At 41.5% G+C, this 27563-nt stretch overlaps 1 protein-coding gene and 1 pseudogene across 1 annotated transcript in view; both read left to right on the top strand.

The window, feature by feature from the left end:
* gbe1b (glucan (1,4-alpha-), branching enzyme 1b) overlaps window positions 1–12421 on the top strand; it is a 64123-nt gene extending 51702 nt beyond the window's left edge. The window contains exons 14-16 of the mRNA XM_061681204.1: window positions 1872–2002; window positions 8156–8273; window positions 11091–12421. Of these exons, the coding sequence (XP_061537188.1) occupies window positions 1872–2002; window positions 8156–8273; window positions 11091–11153 (312 nt within the window). The 3' untranslated portion in view covers window positions 11154–12421. The remainder of the gene's footprint in view (window positions 1–1871; window positions 2003–8155; window positions 8274–11090) is intronic.
* A 3819-nt stretch (window positions 12422–16240) lies between these two features.
* LOC133404933 (high affinity cationic amino acid transporter 1-like) lies at window positions 16241–27272 on the top strand (annotated as a pseudogene).
* Window positions 27273–27563: the final 291 nt, after the last annotated feature.

Here is a 27563-nt window from a genome sequence, read left to right as displayed (position 1 = left end):
GAAGCTCTCTATTTACTGGTCGATCAACGGTCCTACAAGCTCTCAATTTACCGGTCGATCTTCATTCCTGTCCTCACTTATGGTCACGGGCTGTGGGTCGTGACCGGAAGAACAAGATCCCGGATACAAGCGGCCGAAATGAGTTTCCTCCGCAGGGTGTCCGGGCTCTCCCCTAGAGTTAGGATGAGAAGCTCTGTCATCCGGGAAGGGCTCAGAGTAGAGCCGCCGCTCCTCCGCATCAAGAGGAGCCAGATGAGGTGGCTCGGGCATCTCTTTAGGATGCCTCCCGGATGCCTCCCTGGTGAAGTGTTCCGGGCTCGTCCCACCGGAAGGAGACCCCGGGGACGACCCAGGATATGCTGGAGAGACGACGTCTCCAAGCTTGCCTGGTAACACCTCAGGATCCCCTCGGAAGAGCTGGATGAAGTGGCTGGGCCTACCCATCATGTGTGAAATTAAACCGCCATGTAAATAGTTTATGAACAGCTTGTTTCCCAAAACATGTCTGTGAGTGAGTTTTGTTTTAGTTTTTTTTTTGTAATTTGAATTTTTTTTGAATTGTTTTATTATTTTGCTGAAAATGTAACAAAAGCCACACTCTGCGTTGGCCCTGCAGTGGGTTATTTCCCTGTCATAACAAATATTGGTTACAAAGTGGTAAGGTATATTGAGGAAAGCATTCATATACAGTAACGTAACATAAATAGTTAACAGAAATTAGAGCCAGACCAGTTTAAAAAAAATGTCTGCACTCTGCCCTGGTGCCATGACCCCATGGCAAACACCAATAAAACCAAGTGCAGTGTGAAAAGCCCTTAACCCTTCAAGCAATTAATATTTGAACACAAATGGTACCGCAACGCATGTGGACATTCAATATAACAGTATTCACAGTCATATTGTTTATCTTCTGCGAGGAGCTGAGTCGAGCTAAGATCAAATCAAACGTGTTGGCATCCATTTACAGTATATCTGCCTGTATGTCTTATACTGCCCCCAGGTGGCCAAGGCAAGCAGCAGCACAATGGCCATTCAATTGATGCGGTTTAACAAAAACTGTTTAATTCTGTTTAATTATGTCATTACTGTATGTTTTTATTAAGTTCATTATTATAGAGTGCAATTTTCCTGATAAAAAAAAAACACAAAACATGTTTTGTTATTTTCTTGTGAGGCTGGACCAGATTATTGGTATTTCCATTCATTTCAATGGGGAAAGATTTGATATATACGGCCTAGCTGTGGAACAAATCGTGCATCTCAAGACACCACCACTATAGACGATTATGCAATTTACAGGCTTTGTGTTGAGAGTTTTACTAATGAAAGTTCCTGATTATAATTTAGTAGTGTTCTGCTTCTTTGTCTTGAATCATATTTAGGGTATTATAAGAATTTGCATTCATGTACAGTTTTGTGTCTGTCAATGGTGAAATTTTATGTATCGGCCGATGTATCTGACGTTGACTTTTTTTTTTGCACCCATGATCACTATTGGCATGGGCACCCCAAAATCACATATCAGTCGGGCTCTAAAAAAAACAAGAAAGCACAGTGTATGTCTCCTTTAAAACCACTTCCAAACTTGTTTTGGATGTCATTCCATTCTCCAGGGGATATGCGTCGGTTTGACATTGATAATGCCCGCAAATGAAACATTAGCATCAGTCCAGTCGGACTTTACCGGCGACTCTGAACCCAGCTGACAAGCGCCCGCGTCTGCTGAGATGGCCGCCACCTGGAATCCGGAAACTGCGGTCCCGCTGATATGTAGCGCGCCGCATTGTAATCCTCTAAATCCACGCGGAGGAGAAAGTTGATGACTATTCATGGCGTGCGCGTGTGTGTCCCCACCCCTGCCTCCCCCGCAGGCCTTTGTGAGTGCCAAGCACCAGGAGGACAAGGTCGTCGTGTTTGACAGGGCCAACGTGCTCTTCATCTTCAACTTCCACCCCAGCAAAAGCTTCCAGCACTACAAGGTGGCCGTGCAGGCGCCAGGAAAGTATCCTTTTTTAGCTCTTCCATTGTCTGTTGCAAGAATTGTTTTAAAAGGTCCTATGCCATAATTTAAAAAAAACATTTTTGGGGGAATAATCTTTGATGTCCTTTTATCGGGTTTGCAAGATAATCCGTGTTGAAAATGCCCAGGACGCCCTTTATCAAGCTATTCTACGCCTGGCATTTGAGACTGCCGGATTTCTCATTAATATTTGATATGTAAATAAGCCTTGCTCTGATTGGATTGCTGATAGCTCTCATTTAAATATGGAAAATAAATCAATAAAACAGCAGCAAAATTCAGATTTTGATGGAACACGGGACCTTTAATGATACATGAAAGCGAAAATACATCGAACAACGCTCCCAGGTTTGCTCCGTGGGAGAGCAACAACTATCACTGGAGCTTAGTTGGGCACCATCTCCATCACATCTAGTGCCTAAATGTTCTCTGAAAAAATTTGAACAGGTCACAATGAATGAATTGTCTTCTTCATACAATTAAGGCTTCCTTAGTCATCCGTGTCCAAGCAAGAATTTTACAGATTTGGAATAAGTGTTCTTTATACGTATCATGTGTGGGTCGTTTGGAAACTTGATGCAGTTAACGATTTATGATCGCAAATAACTAAACTTTTGAAAAATTCCTATAGCAGAGGAAGAGCCCTGTTGATTTTGAATGATTGAAATAGCTTGTATCCACTTAAAACCGTTTCAAGGGGACACATTAGTGCAATTCTCCGCTTTTAACGTATGAAATTGTTTGTCGGTTTTTAAAGCGGATTGCATGTTTAGATCCATATTTAGTGTGTTAAGTCACTTATGGGAGACAAAAGGCGTGCCGGGGATAAAAATAAAAGCAACGCAGCAGGAGGCAAACATGGTCGTGGGGTTTATTTGCAGAGGGGGAAGAAGGGGGGGTGGGGGGTGGGGGGGGGGGGGGAGAACAGCAGCAGCAGCTGCTGATCTCTTAATATTGAGCGCTAATCGCGAGCGTGTTTGACGTGACGTAATTACGACCTCTCTTGACGAGGTGAAGCCAGGGGCGCGGAGTTTTATCGCCTTTTCGCTTGTTGTTGATGTTTTCGAAGAAAGGCCTGCCATGCCAGCTGCTGTCGTTATACAGCACAACGGGAAACGCATAAAGCCGAATGTGTGCGTGTGTGTGAGAAAGTGTGTATGAGATTGGGTGAGAGAAAGTGAAAGTGTGCATGTGAGTGTGTGACAATGGGAGAGTGTCTGACTGTGTATGTGTGTGTGTGTGTGTGTGTGTTCAACTGTGTGTGTCAGTGCTTGAGTTTTGTGTGAGAGTAAAAGGGTGGGAAAGTGAGTGTGTAAGTGTGAGAGACAGTGTATGAGAGTTAGTATATGTGAGTGTGTGCAAGAGTGTATGTGAGAAAGTGTGTGACTGAGAGAGTGTGTATTTGTGTTAGTGCGTGTGTGAGTGTGGAAATAAAATTACGCATGAGTGAGTGAGAGAAAGTGTGCAAGTGAGACAGTGAATGTGTTTCTGCGTGTGTGCATGCTTTTGTTTGTGTGCATGTGAGAAGGAAGGCGAAGGCGGCGCGAGGAGATGCAGATGCTCCGACGGGAACTGTGTGCAGAGGATCCAATTAGAGGAGAAGACAGATGAAAGTGCCACTAAAAGGCAGCCGAGGTAAACACGAACCAGCTCAAAGAGCGCAAAAGTGCTTTTTCATTACAACGCGCCTGTCACACGCTCAAACCTTCCTCCGCGGTGTGCGAGGGTCAGCGCGGTCACGGAGCTGAAAATAATCGCCGCTCGGGACTGACCCGAGCTGCTCACGCTTGACGGCGCTGCATTGTTTTGAACCACAGGCAAGAAACAGACATGCATTTTTTTATTATTTTTTTCCCACAGTTTGAAATCGTTTCCAGGTGTCTTAATAACATGTCTGTGACTTGCTTTCATCAAAAAATTATATATACAGTGGACACCGCACCCCTCCCGCATTTCACGTTTTCATAGATTTTATTAGATTTTTGTTTTTTGATTGAAAAGGGAGGGGGGGGGGGGGGTGCAATTCGCAAAACAAAACAAAAAACTATTTCAATGCAATTATAATGGCGGTTCGACCCGCTCCCTACCCCCTGGGGTCCACTGTACACCCTATTTCTTGCCGATATTAGCCAGTTTTGAAAAAAAGAGAGAATGAAAAGAAATACACTCGTTTGTTGGAAATTTTAATCACAATACATACTGTAGTACCTGTGTGTTGTGTGGCCAAAAGGGGCGTGGCCTGGCGGCTGACTTCAGGTTGGAGGGTCAATATGCATGAGTGTCTGGCCGTGAGTTGTGGCCTACAGCAGCGCCTTGCAAGTGTTTTAATTTTTTATTTGTGTGTTTGACTGTTTAATCCTATTCAGTAAACGGCTGTAAGTTCATTGGCAACTGTGGCTCTCCTTACCCACATGTGAGGGCATTAGATTTTGACTCACAACACAAAGCAAAAATAAAGCAAATTAGTTATTTACTTGCATTTATAAACAGAAAAATGTAGTTTTCAGTGTTGAGGGTTAAAACCGTGGCAGTTTTAGCCATTTACCCAACTCCGACTTCCTCATGGATTGGAAATGGTGATATTTGCTTGCGTAAACAACATTCGCACCGCGTCGCGTGGTGGAGGCGACTAAGCGGGGCCCGGTTCAGATAATTCCAAGCTCCCTGTGTTTGCCTCTTATTCCTCCTCCTCAAATTCACGGTTAGGCTTTTGAGGGATTATGTCTTTGTTAGCTGCTGCAGATGGACGTATTCGGGCTGCAAAGTATCGCCATCAATAAAAGTGTGAATAAAAGGCGAAGATGGAGGAACTCTCATCGATTTTGTCCAAAAGCTGGGAGGAGAGCGGAGTTTGGGCGGTGTGATTGCAGCCACTGACGACTTGAAAACAATCTGGCCATGAGCTTGATTGCAATGTGGGACGTAAGTTTATTTCTTGTTTTCCTCCCTGCACAGGCACTAAAAAAACATTTCTTTGTGTTGGCCTTTTCTCCAACTTTTTTTTTTTTTTTTTTTTTGTAAAACATGAACCATCCATCAATCCATTTTCTGTACTGCTTATCCTCACTAGGGTCGTAATTGAGAAAATTACCAATTCTTTTAAGATGGGGCCTTTATTAGTCTTCCTGAACAAAACAAAAGATTTCACAAATACATTTCCATATATGATTTTCAGTTTGTATATGCAATATAAACTCATTTCTTTTACTCTTCCAGTCTCTATTAAGGTCATACCACACCATCGCAATTGGATTTAAGTTTGGACATTGACTTCTCCACTCCAAAACCTTCTTTTTGTTTTCATTTAGCATTCAGACGTGAACTTGCTTGCATGTTTCAGATCGTTTTCCTGCTGCATAACCCAAGAGCGCTTCAGCTTGAGTTCACCTGCAGGATTTTCTAGTAGACAACATAATTCATTGTTCTACAAATCAAAGCAAATAGTCCAGGTCCTGAAGTCGCAAAGCAGCCCCAGACAATCACACTGCCACGATCATGTTTAACAATACGCATGATGTTTTTGTGTTATTTTGACGCCAGAAGTAACAGGCCGCACGCACACCTTAGAAAAATGTCTACTTTTCAGAATATTCCGAAAATCATCAAGATGTTTCTTGGCAAATTTGAAATCAGCCTTTGGGTTTGTTTTTGTCAATAGTGTTTTTTGCCTCGGAATTCTCTATAGATCCCATTTTTACCCACTGCCTTTTATGGTTGTGTCATGAACACTGACCTTAACTGAGGCCTGTTTGGATGTTGTTCGGGCTTCTTTTTCGACCTCCTGGAAGAGTAATTGTTCCACTATTGGGGTAACTGTGGTCGGCTGGCCACTCCTGGCAAGGTTTACCACTGTCCACAGTTTTCTTCAATTGTGGATAATGGCCCAAAGCCTTGGAAATGGCTTTATAATGTTTTCCAGAATGATATATTTCAATCACATTTCTTTGGACCGTGGCATGATGCGTTTCTTCACTTTGTCTGAAAGATACTATTTGTGGTGCAACAAATCTGGTGGTAATTAGGCCTTGGTGGAGGCAGGGAAATTGAGCTCACCTTCACCAAAACTGGTTAATCACAGTCAACTGTTGTCTTTTTGAGGTATTAACATTGGATTGATTTTTCTAAACATTTCGTTAGTCTAGTTGCAGAATTGCTCGTCATTTTGGACCATTTTGGGAAAATGAGGGGGAAGAAAGACGACAAATTCAACAATCAAGAAAAGTCCAGTTGCCTCGATTTAACTTTTGCAGATTACCATAACCTAGATGACTGAGCATCTATGCGGACACAAAGAACAAAAAATCGGGTGGCCAACTGCACTGCTATATTTAATGATATTGTGACAGTATGTGAAAAATAATTTCAGCAATTATGCGATTAGGCTAATGATTTAACTAGGGCTCGGACTCGCCCTTTAAATCCCGATTCGTTATTCTTGTTGATAGTAACGAATGACTTTGGAATCAAATCGTTTGAAGATGGACATGTTTAGGTACCACATGCTCAAACAAGTATCTATAAGTATGGTATGTGTAACAAGGTGGTACACGTAGAAAGTGTGTGTCACCATCATGAAAAAAAGATGACACAATTTATTGAGTGAATATGGAACGCCATTTGAAAAAGCCACTGAGGTGCTCATGGTGTGTTTCTTAGTTTTATATCTGTAAATAAATTAGTATTTGCCAACAAAAAATATTAGCATCAAAGTCACTGTTCTGCTTGACGTTTCGTTTCACAAAACGCTGGCAATATGGGGAACTCGGGTTTGAAGATGGCTGCCAGTGAATGAGTTCAGTGTGATCAATACGTATGCAAAAAATAAAATAAAAACATACTCAGTACTGTATGTTTCAGTTAATAAATATACAATAAATGATGGTCGTAAGTGGAGCACAGTGTGGATTTGTCCCCTTAAAAGTGATTTAGTGTCATGGTCTATGCCATGACAGCTTTTTCTCTTAATCTCAGCTGCCTGTTGCCTGGTGGCATATCTATCCATTTACCAAAACGTTTGACTACAACTATATGGTCTGTTTCCAAGACGAAATGCTTTTTGGTTTTACGGTTTTTAGTTTGGAAATCCCCTTGTGGTATCATTAAAAAAAATGAGACAAACAAGGGGATCAATCAAACAACGGGGTTTCTTGCTTTTACACAGCAAAGAAAAGTTGGAAAAAAAAAAAGAAGGCTCTCAAACTGTGACATGTTCCGAAGCTGACCATGAACTTCGGATGCTCAAATCTTCCGCATAATGCGGTTGAACGGGCGTCACGTTGTGGAGAAGTGGCGCCACTAAAGAATCCAGCGCACAAGGACTTGCTGGAGAGTCTCATGCATTGAAATCAACTCACAAAAAGTCCTTTTCAGTGACATTCAGCAGAGTGAATTGGTTTTAGACGGGCTGATAAGTGCGCGCTGGATCACATCTTCATCCCTCTTTCCCGCCCCCCTGTCATCTTTATCCCAGCGTCCTTCACGTGGAGATGGACTCTCCGAACCGCCGCCACTTTTAACTCGTCTTCTCGATTGCGATTGTTTTGTCGCCGCTGCGGGCTGCACAAATTGAATTGCTCAGTTTTGTTGCGTGTGTGTGTGACAGACGAGCTTATGTCTTCCTGGGGCTTGTCGCTAGATTGGAGAAGCAAATAGATGTGTCGTAAGATTGCTCAGAGACTCTGCTCACGTATAGGAAAAGACCGAGGAGTTTATTTTTTGCTGCAAAGCTGCCGGTTTTTTTGTGTGTTGTTGCTTGAGCCGTTTCTTAGTCGTCTCTTTGGCCTTGAAGGCACCTTGTCAGGCTGCCGGTTGACTGTGAAAGAGCAGCGAGCTTGTTGAATTTTCTGAGAGTCCTTACTAACACTCGGGACGAGGCAAACCGTGCTCAGCCCGACTTGACACCTGAAGTCCGGTACATTTGGCTAGTGTGAGAAATAAATAGAAGAACTCAAAATGATTCACAAACTAAAATAAAAGCCCGTGACTGTCATGCACATAAAATTACAGTAATGTGGTCGTTGGAACGTGACGATTTGGGTTTGTCAAATCCAAAGAACTTCTGATCCAAACCCCTTTTCCTAAGGTATCTGCTTCGCCCCTGCTGTCGCTGGATTTTCCTTCACAGACGTGTGCCAGGTACAAAATCAAGCTGGATTCTGACGAGGCTCTGTACGGAGGCCACGGACGGCTGGACCACAACACCGAGTTCTTCACCGAGCCGCAGCCCTTCAACGGACGCCCCCATTCAATGCAGGTACGCACGATCACCTCATCCCGGGTGCATGCCGATTAGTTGTGGAGGCATTCACACTGCTGATGTTGCACTTTCCTCAAAGGAAAAAACACTCCGTGGTGCTTTCTCAAAAAGAAGACAAACTGTTGATGTTACACTGTTGTCATCCTAAAAGTAATTGCAGCTACATTCATGCATATCCCCCCCCCCCCCCCCCCCCCCCGGGGTATAGCTGTGTAATATTTAAGGTCTGTATATTTCATTTATTCAAGTTTAAGATTTTTTGAAGGCATGGCATTTAGTAGAACGGAGGCACTAGTTGAGAAAACAGTGTCTTTAAAAGCAATTCTCACGAGCTAATATCTATAAAAATGACGACACTATGCTGCATCGAAGTACACTATTATCTGTACTGTCAGAGAGGGATTAGTTAGTTTGCATTCCACTGAGAGCCATTCCTAATATTTCCACGCTCCGACGTAGCCAAACAAGTTAACCAGCCCTGCCGATGCTGCCCTTCAAGCCCCCAGCTGCTACGTTGTTTCTTCATGAAAGCATTTTCATCTTAAAAATGCACATTTTTCACTAGAGCTCTGGATCATCATTAGAACCCGCATCCTGTGTTTCCTTACTTAAAGAATGTAAATTATTCAGAATGTTACCTTTTCATGTGCCGTGTGAAGACGCGCTAAAAGGGTGAACGACTCACGGCGCTGGTTTTGTTTACGTGAACTCAAAGTGAACCTCGACACGTCGCTAATGCAAGCTTCGGTGCACTGAAGGAGATGATGGGGGTTTTTTTTCTCATCACGGACAAACTTTTTCTCGACTTTTCCATGCCTCTCTTCGATGAAAGCCCGCTTTAGCCACCACGTCATGCCATCAAGGTATGCTGAAGAAGAAAGTGAGGCGGAGTACACAGCAGATGCCTCCTCCACCTCCTTGGCATTGACTTTGTTTTGTTACAACGAAATGTAATCAGATGCCGGCGTCTGGGGGTGGGGGGGCGAGGCGTGTGAACCTGCCTAAGCGTTTTTTTATTTAACAGCTGTTGCTTTGAAAGTCTGCACAAATTCCTCAAGCACCGGAAGCTACACTTCTCTGACTCGGAACAAAACGAATCAGATGGCATCAGCATGTATTCGTGTTGGGATTTGTCCGTGTCGCTAGCCAAAACCCTTTACGTCTCTGTACTGTACAAAATGTACCACAAAGCGCATACAGTATTAGGTTAGGGAGAGGAAGTGTTTAAAAAAACAACAACAACAAAAAACAGGCTTGCGCTCTTGCAACACGACTACCCCTGTAAACAAACACACCAGACGTCATGGCTAGCTAGCGGCATGCTTTCGGCAGTATGTCAAATCTGTTAACCGACAACGTGAATAGGAAAAGAAAAAAAAAAAGAAAAAATCATCAAATTACTGATGTTGCACTTTCTTAAAAATAGGACAAACCATTTCCTGAAAGAAGACAAACTATCGTAAAATGAACTATTTGTCACGTTTTCGTAAAAAGAAGACAGAGACGATGTTACATATCAATAGTTAAGTCCGTACAGAAAAGCACCCCCCTCTCACCCCACCCCCGCCCCATTTTGTCTAAACAGAATGGAACAATTACAGTTCCTCAAAACTAAGGTACATACCCAACAAGTGACTTTTGGCGTTCCCGTACTCCCACCCGAAGTTGCTTGCGTCTCACCGTTTGGGCCACCGGTGGGCGCCAAAGAAACGGTGGCCCGGCAGTGACTCGCAAGTGCGGTCCCTGATTAAATTGTTTACAGCCCTGCTCTCGCTCGCTCTCCGGTGACTCTGTGGGGAAGTCTAAGGCCGTTTTATGTCTGCCTAACTTTTTCCTTTCTTTTTCATGAGAAGACTAATGGCGCTCAGTGGCTCTTGGCCCGCGAAGCACACGTGGAATATCAAGCAGATTGATCAAAGAGCTGATTAGCGGCAGACTCCTTGTTCTAAATATAGATACACGTGTACATCATGCATACGAACCGCACATGTTACAAGGCGCCTGGCTTTTACACGCTTTTGCTCTTATTTTCCACATACCATCTCAATACCTTTCCCAATACCGAGCTCAAACTGAAGTATACAGTACACCTTTAATGTCGTACAATGTGAGCTCACCTCTGAGAGGATCAAAGGAACTCATCGTGTTTTGCTTTTTCTTTGGCTTTTTTTTCTGTGTGTTTGTTTTGCATCCCTTATTCCAAATGAAGAAACGGCCTCAACAAGTATCAGTTTCACTTCTCAAAGTTTCGGCAGATTTTTGTGGTTGTTTTGTATTTCTACAGTGGATATCCAGAACTGCCAAATGTTACGGATCGTCCATATTTTGTTACGAAAATTACTGACTTTTACACCCGTAACACTGATGGTTATGGGTGTATTTTTTTATTTTTATTTTTTAATCCAGCGTAAATAGGAAATACAAACAGAAGCCATGAGGCCGCAACTGCGTCCACGATTACAAGATTGATACATTAAAAGAACAAATATTGAACCCATAATTTATTAACGATTACAGAGAAATGATTATGTTGTGCAAGTGAACAGTATGCCGAATAATTTTCACCCTATTACATATTATACTGTGGCACGGTAATTTTCTTAACATCATTTTAATTCAGACAAATTGTTGTGGAAGTGAATTCCGATAGGTTGGCATCTCTGGTTATCTTCTTTTTACAATCCTGTGATGATCAGGAATGTTAAAAAAAATTCAAGCTGCAAAATTGTTATGTTTTTGCTTTTTCTTTGGCTTCCCCCCACGTTGTCTGCTGTTTAAACCCCTTTCTCACTTTTCTTTTTTTTTACCCCCCAGGTCTACATCCCCTGCAGGACCGCTATTGTGCTGGCTAATGAGGAGATTGATTACTGTTATTAGAAACACACACACAGTGTCTGATTGGTCCGTTTGGACATCCAAACGCTGCGTGAAACCATCCACCGCAATCAGCCGATTTATTAGCTCTGTTCAGTGTTCTTTGTCATGTGAAACACAATTGTGGGTGCGGGGAAGGAACACACGACAATATCGATAATTATTAATAATAATCATGGTGAAACAGCTTAGATGATAGTTTTGTTTTGCACTTTTGGATGTTGTATGGTTTATTTGTGTCAGTGGTGCTACTTTACAATAAGGGTACCCTTATATAGAAATGGATAATACTAGTAAGAAATAGTCATCGTAGAGAATAATGCGTTTAGGAATTGATTCTAATGGGTTTATATGAGCACTTTATGAATTGTTTATAGATTGGTTGTTATTAAGTTAACGCCTACGAAGCCTTAAGAAAGAGTCTTGACAGCATCATCACTTTGCCAAATAGTGAGTGCACTGCTTAGGTAATAAATTATAGCAGTAAAATAAAGAAGCAAATGTTTAGATTTTTATGTGAAACACAAAGAAAAGGATTATTTGGTTCAGGTAAAAGAAGATACGGCATTGGCTTCCGTTTGGGGCTCATTTGGGAGAATTTCCCGAGTGAGAGTTCAAGCACTGTAATTCGCCCAAAATGGCTGCGCCAAACCAAAATGGCTCACATCCATCTTTTTAATAACCAATTTTAAAAACGTTTTTAAGGGGACCCTTATGGTAAGGTCGTACCGTGTCAGTATTACCAGCACTAAAATCATTTCTGGGGTCATTGTCATGATAAACATGCTGTAATTTGCACAGGAAAAAAAATGAATTTATGAAATTGAAATGTACCGGTGGAAACGCGGTGGATGACTGGTTAGCACATCTGCCTCACAGTTCTGGGGACCGGGGTTCAAATCCCGGCCCCACCTGTGTGGAGTTTGCATGTTCTCCCCGTGCCTGCGTGGGTTTTCTCCGGGCACTCCGGTTTAACATGCATTGTAGGTTAATTGACAACTCTAAATTGCCCCTAGGTGTGAATGTGAGTGCGAATGGTTGTTTGTTTATGTGTGCCCTGCGATTGGCTGGCGACCAGTTCCGTGTGTACCCCGCCTCCTGCTCCAGCACGCCCGCGACCCTTGTGAGGATAAGCGGACAAGAAAATGGATGGATGGAAATTGAAATGGGTATTTTGATGAGCAACGATAACACTGTGGACTTTTTTGTCATTTCAAGTATTGTTTTTGCAATGTGGAACATTAAAAAAAAAAAAAAAAAAACTGTGCCATCTCACCAAACATCTCCCAAGTCACTTGTTTTTCTTATTTTATTGTATGTATAATTCTACTCGATAAAATAGTTTTTTAATGATACAATTATAATGATACAATTATAAAAATTCATTCTCATTTTTTATTGTATTTATAATTTATCATAATTAATTGATGCCTCCATCTTTCTAACTGTTCCTCCAGCTGCTCCCTGCTTTCACTGCAGATCACAATGTCATCTGCAAACATCATGGTCCACAGGGATACCAGTCTAACCTCATCTGTCAGCCTATCCATCACCACTGCAAACAGGAAGGGGCTCAGGGCTGATCCCTGCTGCAGTCCCACCTCCACCTTAAATTCGCCTGTCACACCTACAGCACACCTCACCGCTGTTCTGCTGCCCTCGTACATGTCCTGTATTATTCTAACATACGTCTCTGACTTCCGCATGCACTACCACAGTTCCTCTCTGGGTACTCTGTCATAGGCTTTCTCTAGATCTACAAAGACACAACGTAGCTCCTTCTGACCTTCTCTGTACTTTTTCATCAACAAATAATGCTTCTGTGGTACTCTTTCTGGGCATGAAACCATAGTGTTGCTCGCAAATACTCACTTCTGTCCTGAGTCTAGCCTCCACTACTCTTTCCCATAACTTCATTGTGTGGCTCATCAACTTTATTCCTCTATAGTTCCCACAGCTCTGCGCATCACCCTTGTTCTTAAAAATGTGCACCAGCACACTTTTCCTCCATTCCTCAGGCATCTTCTCACATGCTAGAATTCTGGTCAAAAACTCCACAGCCACCTCTCCTAGATGCTTCCATACCTCCACAGGAATGTCATCAGGACCAACTGCGTTTCCATTTTTCATCCTCTTTAATGCCTTTCTAACTTCCCCGTTACTAATCATTGCCACTTCCTGGTCCACCACACTTGCCTCTTCTACTCTCCCTTCTCTCATTTTCCTCATTCTTCAACTCTTCGAAGTATTCTTTCCATCTAGCTACCAGTCAACACATTTCCATCTCTATCCTTAATCACCCTAACCTGCTGCACGTCCTTCCCATCGCTAGCCCTCCGTCTGGTCAACCTGTATTGATCCTTTTCTCCTTCTTTAGTGTCCAACCTGCCATACATGTCATCATATGCCTCTTGTTTGGCCTTTGCCACCTCTACCTTTGCCCTATGTCGCATCTCAATGTATTCCTTTCGCCTCTCCTCGGTCCTCTCAGTGTGCCACTGCTTCTTAGCTAACCTTTTTCCTTGTATGAAGTCTCCTTCTCTCCTTTCCTGCCAGAAGATACACCAAGTACTCTCCTGCCTGCCTCTCTGATCACCTTGGCTCCAGTGGTCCAGTCTTCTGGAAGCTCCTCCTGTCCACCGAGAGAGCCTGTCTCACCTCTTCCCGAAAAGCTGCACAACACTCGTCCTGTCTCAGCTTCCACCACATGCTTCTCTTCTCTGCCTTTGTCTTCGTCATCTTCCTCCCCACCACCAGAATCATTTTACACACCACCATCCTATGCTGTCTAGCCACACGCTCCCCTACCACAACCTTACAGTCGTTAACCTCCTTCAGATTACCTCGTCTGCACAAGATGTAATCCACCTGCGTGCTTCTACCTCCGCTCTTGTAGGTCACCCTTTGTTCCTGCCTCTTCTGGAAAAAAGTGTTCACTAAATCCATTTGCATCCTTTTTGCAAAGTCTACCACCATCTGCACCTCCAAATTGGATGCCGTACTTACCCATCACTTCTTCATCACCCCTATTTCCTTCACCAATGTCAATTACAATCTGCACCAATCACGACTCTCTCTCTCTCTCTCTGGGATGCTCAGAACTACTTCGTCTAGCTCCTTCCAGAATTTCTCTTTCACCTCTAGGTCACATCCTACCTGTGGGGCATAGCCACTAATCACATTATACATAACACCCTCAATTTCAAGTTTCAGCCTCATCACTCGGTCTGATACTCTTTTCACCTCCAAGACATTCTAAGCCAACTCTTCTTTTAAAATAACCCCGACTCCATTACTCTTCCCATCTACACCAAGGTCAAATAATGTAAACCCTGCCCCTAAACTTCTCGCCTTACTGCCTTTCCACCTGGTCTCCCGGACACACAATATATCAACCTTTCTCCTAATCATCATGGCAACCAACTCCCGAGATTTTCCTGTCATAGTCCCAACATTCAAAGTCCCCGCATTCAATTCTAGGCTCTGTGCTTTCCTCTTCTCTTTCTGCCGAAGAACCCGCTTTCCACCTCTCCTTCGTCGTTTCCACCGGCGCCCTGCAGGTTAACTGTGCCGGGGGAGGACGTTGTTAACATGGGCCACGACCGATGCGGTATGGAATTCTTTAGAAGAATGCTCATATTTGTCTGGCAAGCCGGATGCCCTTCCTGACGCAACCCTCTGCATTTATCCGGGCTTGGGACCGTCCTACAGTTACCACTGGCTTGTGCCCCCCATAGGGCTGCATTATTTTAGTTGATTAGACTGTTTGGCTTTCTTTTTCTTTTCTTTTTTTGCCCTTTTATTATGGTTAAAAAAATATATATATATATTGCCTTCAATGAGCTTCAACACTATAGCTACAGTAATTTTACTGTATTTTCGTTTTATCAGACAGTAGCTGACTTGAACTTCTTGTGTCATTCACAAAAAAAGTTTAGAAATCGCCATCAATGAAGTTAGAGTAGTTTACTTTATTTTTTATGTAATTTGACATTAGTAACTTCATTTCAGTAGTTAAGTGGCCCTTTTCCACTTAAATGCTGCATCATATTTATCTACATCAAAGAAGTGGTAGTTTTGCTTTATTTTAGTTTTGGAACGTTTTATTGGCCAGTGGCTAACTTTTTGAATGTGTATGAGTTATAAAAATAAAATAAATGAATGCATGAAGTCCACTTAAATGCTACACGACACCTACAATCATCATCTTCAAATCATCAAATGTATCGTCAAAGGGTGAAGCGTTTAACTTTATTTTAGTTTTATTGGAAAGTGTTGGCTTCTTTTTCACTTGAATCAAGGTTCAGAAAAATTGTTAATTAAGTTCACTCACACTCAGCTAGCCTTAAACGTTATAAATCCTCGGTGGGCCGTGTTTTTTTATTTACGTTGAAATTAAATATTCTACGTATATTGAGACCAATCAATAGGGTTTGCGGGCTCTCTCCAGTGGTCGTAAACGAATATTTACAGTGGTTCAATGCATTTCCAATACGGCACATTTTGATAGGTGCACTCCAGTTGGATTTAACTTTTAATCACAATCCGTTTGCATTCAATCTTTGACAACTGTTTGTTTTCATTCATTTATTTAGGTAAAAAATTCATTGAACTAAATGTGCAATTCATATAAATGCAATCTTTATTTAAATACAGTATTTTATTTTCCTAATTTTAAGCAAGGTGTTTATTTTCAAACTGCATAATGTAACAGTGGCTTACTGTAATATCAAAAGAACCTTTTAAGGAATGAAACTTTTTGTACGTGGCGTAATAAAGTTTGAGAACATCTGATTTCGACGATGAGGCATTTCCTTGCCGTTAGCGGCACCGATTGGTGGAAGGTAGCAAGTACAGCCTTTGACGAACCGGCTTTATGCGTCGAAATATACGTTTGCTTTTTTTTTTTTTTTTAATAATATTTCGTCACGTTACAAAAGAAGTTGATTGAGGTGGTAATGGTATCTTTAAAAAAAATAAATGTAAAATTCGAACTATAACAGCCACATAAAGGCTGTCACTGTACACATTTTCGCTCCTTATTATTTCTATTTCCGTTTTACCTTAAACATCCTGATATGTCAAGTCAATAGATTTATTTTTAATGACGCACCTTTTTTTTCTCAACATGTAGACACACGCTGTTGTTGATACATGCGTTACGAATGGATTTGGACAAAAGACGAAAGCGCAGATACGAAGTACAAGATGGTTTTACCTGTACGTCAGCATGGAGGCTAACGCTAGCGCTAGTAGCTTTGAAACGACTTACGTCAGCTATAATACGCCACCGAGACTCACGTTGCTGATAATTATTAAGTGAAGAGAATAAATACCCATGGGAGGATATTAAAACGTATATTAATTCGTAGTTATTCAACAGTTTCCGTTTGTTGAAGTTGTACTGGAAGTAGCCTGCAGGCAGGTTCTCCTCCTCAAGGTGGCGACAAAAACAACGCTTTCTCTCGAAGCCAGAACAAGACGACAAGCGTCTTGAGTTTGTCTCGTAAAAAGTAAGGTAAGACGTTTAAAACAGGAAAAGGTCACGCCCCTGATGATTATATAGAAACAAGTATTAATGCTTGTGTGCCACGTATCGGAGGGAGAGACAGCGGTCACTTGACTCATAGACAAACGGATGCATGAAATGTGCAGGAGCATGAGGAGATTGAAAAAAGTTAAAACCACTTAAAGAAGAATCATCTCTATGTAGCAACGTCATAATATTTCCCGAAAATGACAAGTCTGTTAAAATGCTGAGTCTGCCCGAACGCCGCTTCCACCTGAGCACAGTGCATCAAGAGTTTTGGAAATGGGATGAGTTCCAGAGCAATTGAGTTTTGGGTGTTGGAAAAATGGCTTTTTTTGTGGGGGTCAACGTTTTTGTGTGGTATCACCTTTACAAAATCAGACTTTAAAAAAAAAAAAAAACGCCTTCAAGTTAGAATAAAACACTATAACGTGATTGTTTCTCAACATATCTACTCGACTGGTTCATTTAATCAGCTGTTTGGGAAAGCCCTTCTTGATTGGCTGACAAGTTTCACTTAAAAGTATCCAGCAATAAGCTTGTGCGGACCTAAATTCCGTGGAGTTTTCTGAGTCGACGTGTCAAAAATACCGTGAAGTTTAAAATGGCGTCACTTGCCCCAAAAATGTTGAGCGCAAATGGAACATTGTGGGCCGTACAGTAGGTCATGTGAGGCAGATGTGCTAACCAGTCGTGCACCGTGCCGGCTCGTTCAATGTTTTTTTTGTTTGTTTGTTTTTGTTTTTTTCTTTGAAAATTCCACAAAGATAGCAGCCACTTGTGTTGTTACTACTTTATGGTCATAATTCCATCCATGTTCACAAAGTGTGTCCTTTGCATTTACCCTACAGCAGTGGTGAACACTGGTGACATAGAAAGAGGTAAGTTCAGCCGTGGTTAAGATCTTGATTGATTGAGATCTTGCGAATTTATAAGGCAGATTTTTGTTGTTGTTTTTTAAGCCCGCCGCACACCAAGCGACGTGTTCCAAGCACGACTGAAGTGGACAGAAATTCAGTCGGCAACTCATCGGATCCCTGGTGTTCTTATCGGAAAATACTAATAATACTTCTCTATTAATATAAAAATCATGAATGTAAATAACATTAATAGCATTAGCTTTTATATATTTTTTTCGCAAAATAATCACGATTTTATTCTCCCTGTAGAATACATTTTTAATATTAACAATGTGACTTTTTGTCCCTCAACTATGCAACATTATTCATTAAAAAACATATACTTTTTCCCCCTTCAATTCTTCATAAACAATTTTCTAAATAGGAATATGACTTTGTACTTGAAAAATTCTGACTTACGTAAAAAAAATATATATATATATTACTCCCCTGTTGCACAGCAAAATTGTTATATATATATATGATTTTATCCTGGGGGAAAAAGAAAAATAATTTGGCTATAATAATCTTTGGCGCAAATCTGTCTAGTTTTGCCAACAGGTGACGTCCTATCTGTTCAGCTGAGATGATTCTGGAAGCCATGAGTCACTTCGGGAGGCAATTTATGCGCGTCAAGGTGGTGGACAGCACCAGCGACGACACCCGCCTGGCGCGGTGCCTCAACACGTACGACCTGGTGGCGCTGGGTGTGGGAAGCACGCTGGGCGCCGGCGTCTACGTGGTGGCCGGCGACGTGGCCAAAAAGAGTTCGGGACCCGCCATTGTCCTGTCTTTCCTGATCGCGGCGGTGGCGTCCATCATGGCCGGCCTGTGCTACGCCGAGTTTGGCGCCCGCGTGCCCAAAACGGGCTCGGCGTACCTTTACAGTTACGTGACGGCCGGAGAGCTGCTGGCCTTCATCACGGGATGGAACCTCCTAATCTCTTACGCCATTGGTGAGATATTTAGAGATTCGCTATTCTTAGGTTGACTAAATGGTCGATTTGTGTGATTTCCCAAAATCAATTCTCAAACCCTCAAAACTTAGTTGAGTTTGAAAGTTCAGCCTCTGGAGCCAGATTTGCTTAGAAACATGAAATTTAGAAGACATGTCTTCACTGACTAATGAGTAGAGCCACAAAAGTCTCAACAACCCATACCCACAAACACGCAGGAAATCTTCCATTTGGGTTTGAACCTGCCATTTTGGGGTCAATTTTAGCCATTTTCTGACATTTTTCAAAGACAAACTTCTTGATTTTGAACAATTCCTACCAAATTTGGGCCATGTATTCGAGACAGATGGATGACAATTAAATGGAACCTTCTGGTACTCTGTGTGTGGGTGGGGCATAGCAGGAAAATTTGATAACTTGCCATAAAACCTCAAAACTAATACATGGAGTTTGAAAGCCAGCAGTTTGAAAGCTTGAAGCCAGTTTTACTTAGCAAAATGAAATTTGGTAGCCTTGTCTATCATGAGTAGACTCACAAAAAGCCTCAAGATCCCATACCCAAAAACGCACAGGAAGTCTTCCATTTTAGTTTGTACCTGCCATTGTAGTGTCATTTTTGGCCGTTTCATGGTGTCCGTCAAAGACAAACCTATTTTGTCCAATTGCAACCAAATTGGAAACTTGAGCACTCCACAAACTGGAGACGGTGACAAAGTTTGATGACTCGCCATAAAATTCGACTGACTGACGTGCGCAAGGTCTGGATGATGGAGTACCCGCCCTGAAGAGATTTTGTCACATTTGTCCACAGGGACGTCGAGTGTGGCCAAAACGTGGAGCACTACCTTCGACACGCTCATCGGCGGCAGAATCGAGAGGTGGAGCAAAAACAACATACCCATGAATTCGCCTGGCCTCCTAGCAGAATACCCCGACGTCTTTTCAGTGTTCCTCGTCATGATTTTGACAGGTCAGAACGTGAGGATAAGAGAAAACTGAAATAAAGGCCGTGGTTGAAATGCTGACACGCTGTACAACCTGATGATTGTAACGAAAGGAGTAGAGCGCTAGCATAACAGCGAAAGTCAATTTTGTACGTTTTCAGAAAAACAAACGTGCAGTTGCCTTGATTCAACCTTTGCGGATTACTATGACTGACAGACATGAAGAAAAAAGTTGCTATTTTGTATTGATATTGTGACGGTAAGTTAATTAGTAATTCACTCAGACAATTATGCTATGAAACCGCTAATGGGTTAGGTCTAGCTTGCTGCGTATTGAGAAAGAGTCGCTGACTGCCAAACTCGGATGAGTGACGTGTGCGGGGAAGATTTTAAAGTTAACTTTTTTCTCGTAAAGGTTTGACTTTAAGTTTTGAATATTGCAACTTTGCTCTAGTATGTAATTATTATTGAATTATTATGACTTTTGTTCTCCAAAATACTACCTTTTCAATTTAAGAAATGCCACTGTCGTGTCATTTATTGACTTTTGCTCAGTAAAATACTTTATATCTTGAAAACATTTGTTTTCCTCTTAAATGTCTTTATCCTTGACAAACAATTTAAAAACAATGTTAATATTAATTTGTTAAAAAATGTCTTTAGTATCTTAAAATTATGACCTTTTCTCCAAAACATACTTGAGAATGAATGACTTTTTTCCCTCATACTATGAAAAAAACAATTTCCCCAAAATAATGATTTTTCTTTTCTTAAATGAAATGATACTCTTTTCATTAAGTAACTTTTTTTAAAAACTTTTGCCCATCAAAGAATATTTTTTAATTTAATGGAATACAATATTTGAGATTGTTCCCCTACTATATTATTATTGTATGATTATTGTTTTTCAGACTTATGAGGTGTAATTTTCTTCTCCTATATAGTGGATTTAAACATTCTCCATACCACTGTGCAAATTCTAAGTTTTTGTGTTTTGACTGTCCACCATTAATGTGACCTACAATCTGTTTAACACAATGAAAAAAAATGCTTTCAGAGCCGAGAATTAAAAATAAACAACTGAGATAATGTGGTTGCACAAGTTTGCACATCCTCCTATATCTCGGTTGTGGTTGCGTTTCAGAATTAACCAGTCGCATTCCAACTCATGTTAAATGGCATTCAGTACACACCTACCACTGTTTAAAGCACCTTTGATTAACACCAAATAAATGTCAGATGTTCTTGGAGGCTTTTCCTGACATTTCTTTAATGTTTTCTTGCTGAGGCCTCAAGGTTTTGTGCTAACACTGACTGGCATTTTGAACTGGTCCTAATTCCCTCCATCTTGTCTAAAGCCCCAGTTCCAGCTACAGTCTGGTTGCATAAGTGTGCACACCCTCTTGTAACTGGAGATGTGGGTGTGCTCAGATTACTCACAAACTCATGGTAAATGTTCTAAAACACACACTAAACATTTCCAGGCCTACTCGGCTTCGGTGTGAAGGAGTCTGCGCTGGTTGGCAAAGTGTTCACCAGCATCAACGTCATGGTTCTGATGTTCGTAATGGTCAGCGGAATGATCAAAGGAGATCCCAAAAACTGGAGCGTGAACCCCGACGACGTCCTCGCGTCCTCAACCAAGTGAGCAAAAAAGCGACTTGGTAGTCCCCAAACTACTATTGATGAGTCTTTTTGTCGCATTTTCAGTGCTACAGATCTTTCGTCTTTAAAGAAAAGTTTGGGTGCAGGGGGCTTCATGCCTTTTGGCTGGACCGGGGTCTTCTCTGGGGCCGCCACCTGCTTCTATGCCTTCATTGGCTTTGAATGTATCGCCACTTCAGGTGGGAGGAAACTGTTTTTTTCCCAGTAAGGAAATGATTGAAAGTGAACTCAAATTTTTGCCGTCATCTTAACTCTTTATTAACTGTACAATGTTTTAAGTCGCATTTTAATATTTCAAGTGTCATCATACACATTCACAGGGGGAAAAAGGTCACAGTGCTAAAAGAAAAGTTTTTTTTTATACAAGAATAAAATCATAATATTACAGTAAATCTGCATTTTTTTTTTATGAGAAAAAAATCAGAATTTAAAAGTTGGCTGCAAAAACGTAATGAAGACGGAACCGGCGGATGTTTGCAGAGCGATACTGTCACCTAGTGGTGCTTTATTGGTATTGCTCAAATGAATATCAAATATTTGCGTTCAGGTGAGGAGGTGAAGAACCCGCAGAAGGCCATTCCCGTCGGAATCGTTAGCTCGCTGCTCATCTGCCTCATGATGTACTTGGGCGTGTCAGCCGCCCTCACCGTCTTGATGCCTTACTACCTCCTGGACCAGCACAGCCCCCTGCCGGGGGCCTTCAGCTACGTGGGCTGGCTGGTCGCCACCAACGCCGTGGCAGCCGGCTCTCTCTGTGCTCTGTCCACCAGGTGAAACTCTGTATTCACAATTGTTCGTCATGTTACTAGAAAAAAAAACTTGAACTGTAACAAGATAAATCATCAAAAATGTCAGTGCTAAAAAGAAAAGAAACTGTTGGAATTTTGCGGTTTTTTCAGGAAAAAATATTTTTGAGGAAAATGCTGTAATGTTACACATTTTACACAGGAGAAACTATGTAATGTTACAAGAAAGAAAAGCAAAGCAAATTGATTTATATAGCGCATTGCATACACGAGGTAACTCAATGTGCTTTACACGATTGAAAGCATTTAAAACCAAGAGAAAAATCAAAAACACAATTAGAACAGGGTATAATGAAAGAAAGATCACTTAAAAGTGGAAATGCTCTCAAAAGCGTGAGAAAAAAGAAGAGTTTAACATGGCCTTAAAAACATTCACACTTGGGGCCGACATCACTTCTGTTGGCAACTTATTCCATTTGTGTGCGGCATAACTGCGAAATCCTGCTTCACTATGTTTGCTTTGGATTCTGTTACTTTTCATCAGGAAAAAATCAGAATGTTACGCGAAAAATTATAATATTAGGAAATTATATCGTTACAGAAACAACAAAATAAATACATACAGTATATAATATTAAAATGAAAACAAAGTCATATTTGTATGAGGAAATAGTTGTAATCATACAAGAAGTAGAAGAAAAGTGAATCCATATTGTAATTGAAGAGGTCAGAAATGTACATGTATTGACATACTTGTTTTTTCGTTGTGTCCATGTGCAGTTTACTGGGCGCCATGTTCCCTATGCCCAGAGTCATCTGGGCCATGGCAGGAAGATGGCCTCCTCTTCAAATTCTTGACCAGAATCAACAATCGCACCAAAACACCTCTCATGGCAACCATCGTGTCGGGCGCTGTGGCGGGTGAGTCAAAACAAATATATATATTCATCATTTTTACATGACTAATTGACAGAGCTGGGGGAAGTCTGAAGCTGACAGTTTTAGGACTCGGGATCTAACTTGGTTAAACCCTCTGAAAGACTCAACTTGACTACATGACTTGACAAGCCTTGCCTCTGTACATTTGAAAATCAGCATTTTCAGGAGAGTTACTTTGTGTGCCCGCAAACCTGGCAACCCGCGAGTGTAGAGGCCACCTCATGAAGCAAGTTGGCTTACGAGTTGAATTTTTTTTTTTTCGCTCCACTGGAGAATAGAAACGCCGCTAATCCATTCCACTGCCATGGAAAAACAACAAACAATGTCATCATGTTTTTTTTAAATAAACAGCACTCCACTGTATTGTCAGTGATAAAAACATACAGTAATAACATAATTGAATAGAATGTAAAGAATTCAACAGTTCGTGCATCATGATAATTCAATGGTTACTGTCCTGCTCATTCTGGTCTGCGTGCCTTGGCCACCAGGGGGCAGTATAATACATACAGACATACTACAAGTAGACTAGATGAAACAGCCTCAACTAAGCGGCAACAATATTATCGTCATTTTTTCATTTTTTGCAGAGGATAAAACAATGTATGCCTGTGAGTATTGTTTTATACACTTTGCATCAAATTTTATAATAACAAGCAACATGGATGCTAGTGTAGTTAGCTTGTCAATGGTATTTTGCATTGAGTGTTAGCATTAAGCTGGTGAACTTTCGTCAGTTATGGTTTGTTTGGTCAAGTACTAATTCTCTTTGTTAGATGTTTAGTTTTTAAGTAAACTTCATTTGGCAGTGGTAATAAACAACAACCACTTGGCCTCTTTTTTGGGGGGTTAATATTAAGTGGAAACTTGGCCACAGTAACTTGGGACTTGCTTGAAATTTGAAGGTTAAAACCTGAGACCTGTAAGTTGTACATACGTGACTAACCGCCACCTCTCCCAGCTGATGACGTTGTTGTGCTTCTGCTGCTGCCGTAGCCGTGATGGCCATGCTCTTCGACTTGAAAGATCTGGTCGACCTCATGTCCATCGGCGCTCTGCTGGCTTACACGCTGGTCGCCGCATGCGTGCTGGTGCTCAGGTACGTTCGTCAAACACGGTCGCAACTTTACGTTCATCTTCACAATCTAACTTGGGGGTTAAAATCGGAGTTATGAGTGGAGTTCAGAAATTCCAACGCTCAAGTGAAGTGAAATGGAGAAAAAAAGAAAAGAAAAGTGTTTTCAGTTGTTGTAGCTATAGTTCAGTACTTGAGTGCTGTTACCGATAGTGGGTGGCGGCGTCTGTTATGAAGAGCCGCTAGTAGCTCAGGAGCCAACGGAGATTCCCTAAAAGCGCAGAGTAGATCCAAGGAGTGAAACTTGGCTCATCTGGAAACCGTGTTACGGTGTAAAGTAATCGGTAAAATTACCAGAAATCAATAAGCACGTATAGCGTAACACGCACACCAAGTTATGGCCAAGGGGCCCCAGTTTGAGAACTACTGGTCCAACATCAGGTCTAATATGGTCTATGGTGTGAAGGTACAAGCCCGACAGGAGCCCCACCTACAAGATGGCTGCTCAGGAGGAAGTGGCTACCGAGGGCGACGTGGACATCCAGACAAAAGAAAATCTCCGCTCCACCATTAGGTGGCTCGTGTTCCACCCCGACGAAGAACCCACTCCTCGTTCCGGGTTCGCCGTCACCGTTTGCACCAGCATACTCGGTGAGAAGCAGCATACTGAGTAAATTGGCTGCATTGGTTGAATTTTGGTGTTGATTCGCTAAAATGAAAAGAAAAAATAATCAGAATTAAAGTAGAAAATGGATGCATGATTTTTTTAAAATAACATTTCAATGATGCAATGAATGAATATTCTTTTTAAATCCTAACCTATTTTGTCTATTTGTTAAGCATCATGGAATGTGATAAGTGTTATCAAATTTCATAAATAATCAAAGACCATCGTATTGCTTAAACAATCGATTATTAACTTGAATATGACATTCGGTGGATTTATGTTAAGATTATGGAGTATAACACAAAACTTAATATTGAAGAAAATTATTAAAACAATTACATAAATGATCATTTTGAATTTCAACAATGGTGCTCTTTTAATCGTTTTTTTTTTTACAGTATTACCTCACATGCACATATTGCATTGGTTAACGGTGGTCAAGTGTATGCATGAAACTTTAATATATATATATATATATATATATATATATATACTTCCATATAATACCATAAATACTTGGTCGCTACTTCACTTCACATTTTGATGCGATTGTCCCTCGCAGTGGCTTTGGCGTTGCTTTTTAGCCTGGTGGCCGTCACGGGCAGGCACGCCGCGTGGTGTCCGGCTCTCCTGGGCGCCATCTTTGCGTCGTGCGCGGGCCTCATCGTCGTGGTGTGGAGACAACCGCAGAACAAGACCAAGGTCTCCTTCAAGGTGATCACTTCTTCACTTCCCTTTTCAACTCTCTAGGAGAACATGTGGGTTGTAATCTCAGTGAATGCTCTGGTGTCTCCCCGCAGGTCCCTCTGGTACCGTTCCTCCCTCTAGTGAGCATGCTAATCAACACGTACCTGATGATGCAGCTCATGACAGGACCTTGGGTGCACTACACCACCTGCATGGCTATAGGTGCTTATTGTCATGACAAATGGCTATTAGGTGCTTATTGTTATGACACGTTTCTATAGGTGCTTATTCTTATGACACATGTTATCCTTATTGTTATGACACTTGGTTATAAGGTGCCTATTGTCATGACATGGCTATTAGGTGCTCAGTCTTATGACACATGGCTATCGGTACTTATTGTTATGAGACATAGCCAGAGTTGCTTATTGTCATGACAAATGGCTATTAGGGGCTTTTTGTAATGGCACTTGGCTATAAGTTCTTATTGTTATGACACGTTTCTAAAGGTGCTTATTCTTATGACACATGGCTATAGGTCCACTTGGCTGTATGGTGCTTGTTGTCATGACAAATGGCTATTATCTGCTTATTGTTATGACGTGGTGATGGTGCTTATTGTTATGATGTGGTTATAGGTGCATATTGTTATTACACATGGCTGTAAGTGCCTATTGTTCTGATGCAGAGAGTCAAGTAATGATCAGCTTTTGTGTTTGTCGCCGAGTCGTTAACAACTGAAATAACATTTCAGCCACCGACTGGCTAACGATCCGAATACAAAATGTGGGTCCTTAGAAATGGATTTGTAACCCCTTCCCAGGCTGATGCATGTAAATTACTTAATTTCTCGTCTATTCTTGAATTTCTTTGGATTGTGGCATTTTGTTGCAGTTTTGTGAGATCTTTTGGCTGACTTTATTTTGTCAAATAGGCTCTATTCAAGTGCTTTCTTGACGAAACAGGCCTGGAGGTAATCAGGCTTTGGTGTGGTCAGTGGAAATGAACCAAAAAATTGTGATAAGCCACAGTTAATTCATGATTTAACAAGGAGGGTAGCTACTTTTTCACATAGGCCCATGTAGCGTTGAATATTTGGTTTCCTTAATAAATAAAATCATTATTTAAATAGAGCATTTTATGTTTACTTGGGTTATCTGTTTGATATTTACATTTGTTTGGTAATCTTAAACATTAAAGTAGAGAAACTATGCAAAAAATATAAGCATTTGAGAAGGTGGTCAATATTTAACCCACCTGACATTTTCCTCCACCCACTCTACTCCGGAGTAGTAGTAGGATCTGTTCATTCACGTTTTTACCACACTCTGGACTATTGACCCCAAGTATTTAAAGTCCTCCACCCTCGCTATCTCTTCTTCCAGTACCATTACTTGTCCCTAATTTATGCACATATATTCTCTCTCTTCGGCTGATCTTCATTCCTCTCCTTTCCAGCACATACCGCCACCTTCTCCCTGCTTTCACTGCAGATCACAATGTCATCTGGGAACATGGTCCATGATGATTCCAGTCTAACATCTGTCAGCCTAGCCAACACCACTGCAAACAGGAAGGGGCTTAGGGTTGGTCCCTGATGCAGTCCCACCTCCACCTTAAACTCCTCTGTCACACCCACAGCACACCTCACCACTGTTCTGCTGCCCTCATACATGTTCTGTACTATTCGAACATACTTCTCTGCCACGCCAGACTTCCTTATGCAGTAGTACAGTTCCTTTCTCGTCTCTCTGGAAATATCTAACATCTTGTAATTGTTTACATCTGCAGGGTTGCTCGTCTACTTCGGCTATGGCTTTCGTAACAGTGCACTGGCAGAGTGCAACAAGACGCACGAATGTAAACTGGACGGCCGGGGAGATGAACTGTGATTTTATTGTTAGAAGAGAGTCAAACTAAGACAGCAACATTTTTTTTATGATGAACATTTTTTATTTTATTTGTTTTAAATGACAGCATCCAAAATAAAGCACTTTGTATTTTTAGACAGTTTTATCAGACCATCTGTTGTACATATTTACTCTTACATCATAACCTATGTTTCTTTTTTAAATTATCTATCTGATTTCCATTAAACCTTTGGGTACACCCTGAACTGGTCGCCAGCCAATCGCAGGGCACATATAAACAAACAACCATTCGCACTCACATTCACATCAATGTTCCAAGTTTACAAACTGTACCGTACATGAGCTATCATAAGGCTTTGAAACTTGAAAAATGAGATTGCAATGGGGATCAATACAAATGGCCGAAGTCACTTGTTGCTCGTCAGAATTCATTG

This window comes from Phycodurus eques, chromosome 7 (genome assembly GCF_024500275.1).
Source record: "Phycodurus eques isolate BA_2022a chromosome 7, UOR_Pequ_1.1, whole genome shotgun sequence".
Classification (NCBI taxonomy): Eukaryota; Metazoa; Chordata; class Actinopteri; order Syngnathiformes; family Syngnathidae; genus Phycodurus; species Phycodurus eques.
Note: the sequence above shows the minus strand (reverse complement) of the source record. Positions and strands in the feature narration are given on the sequence as shown.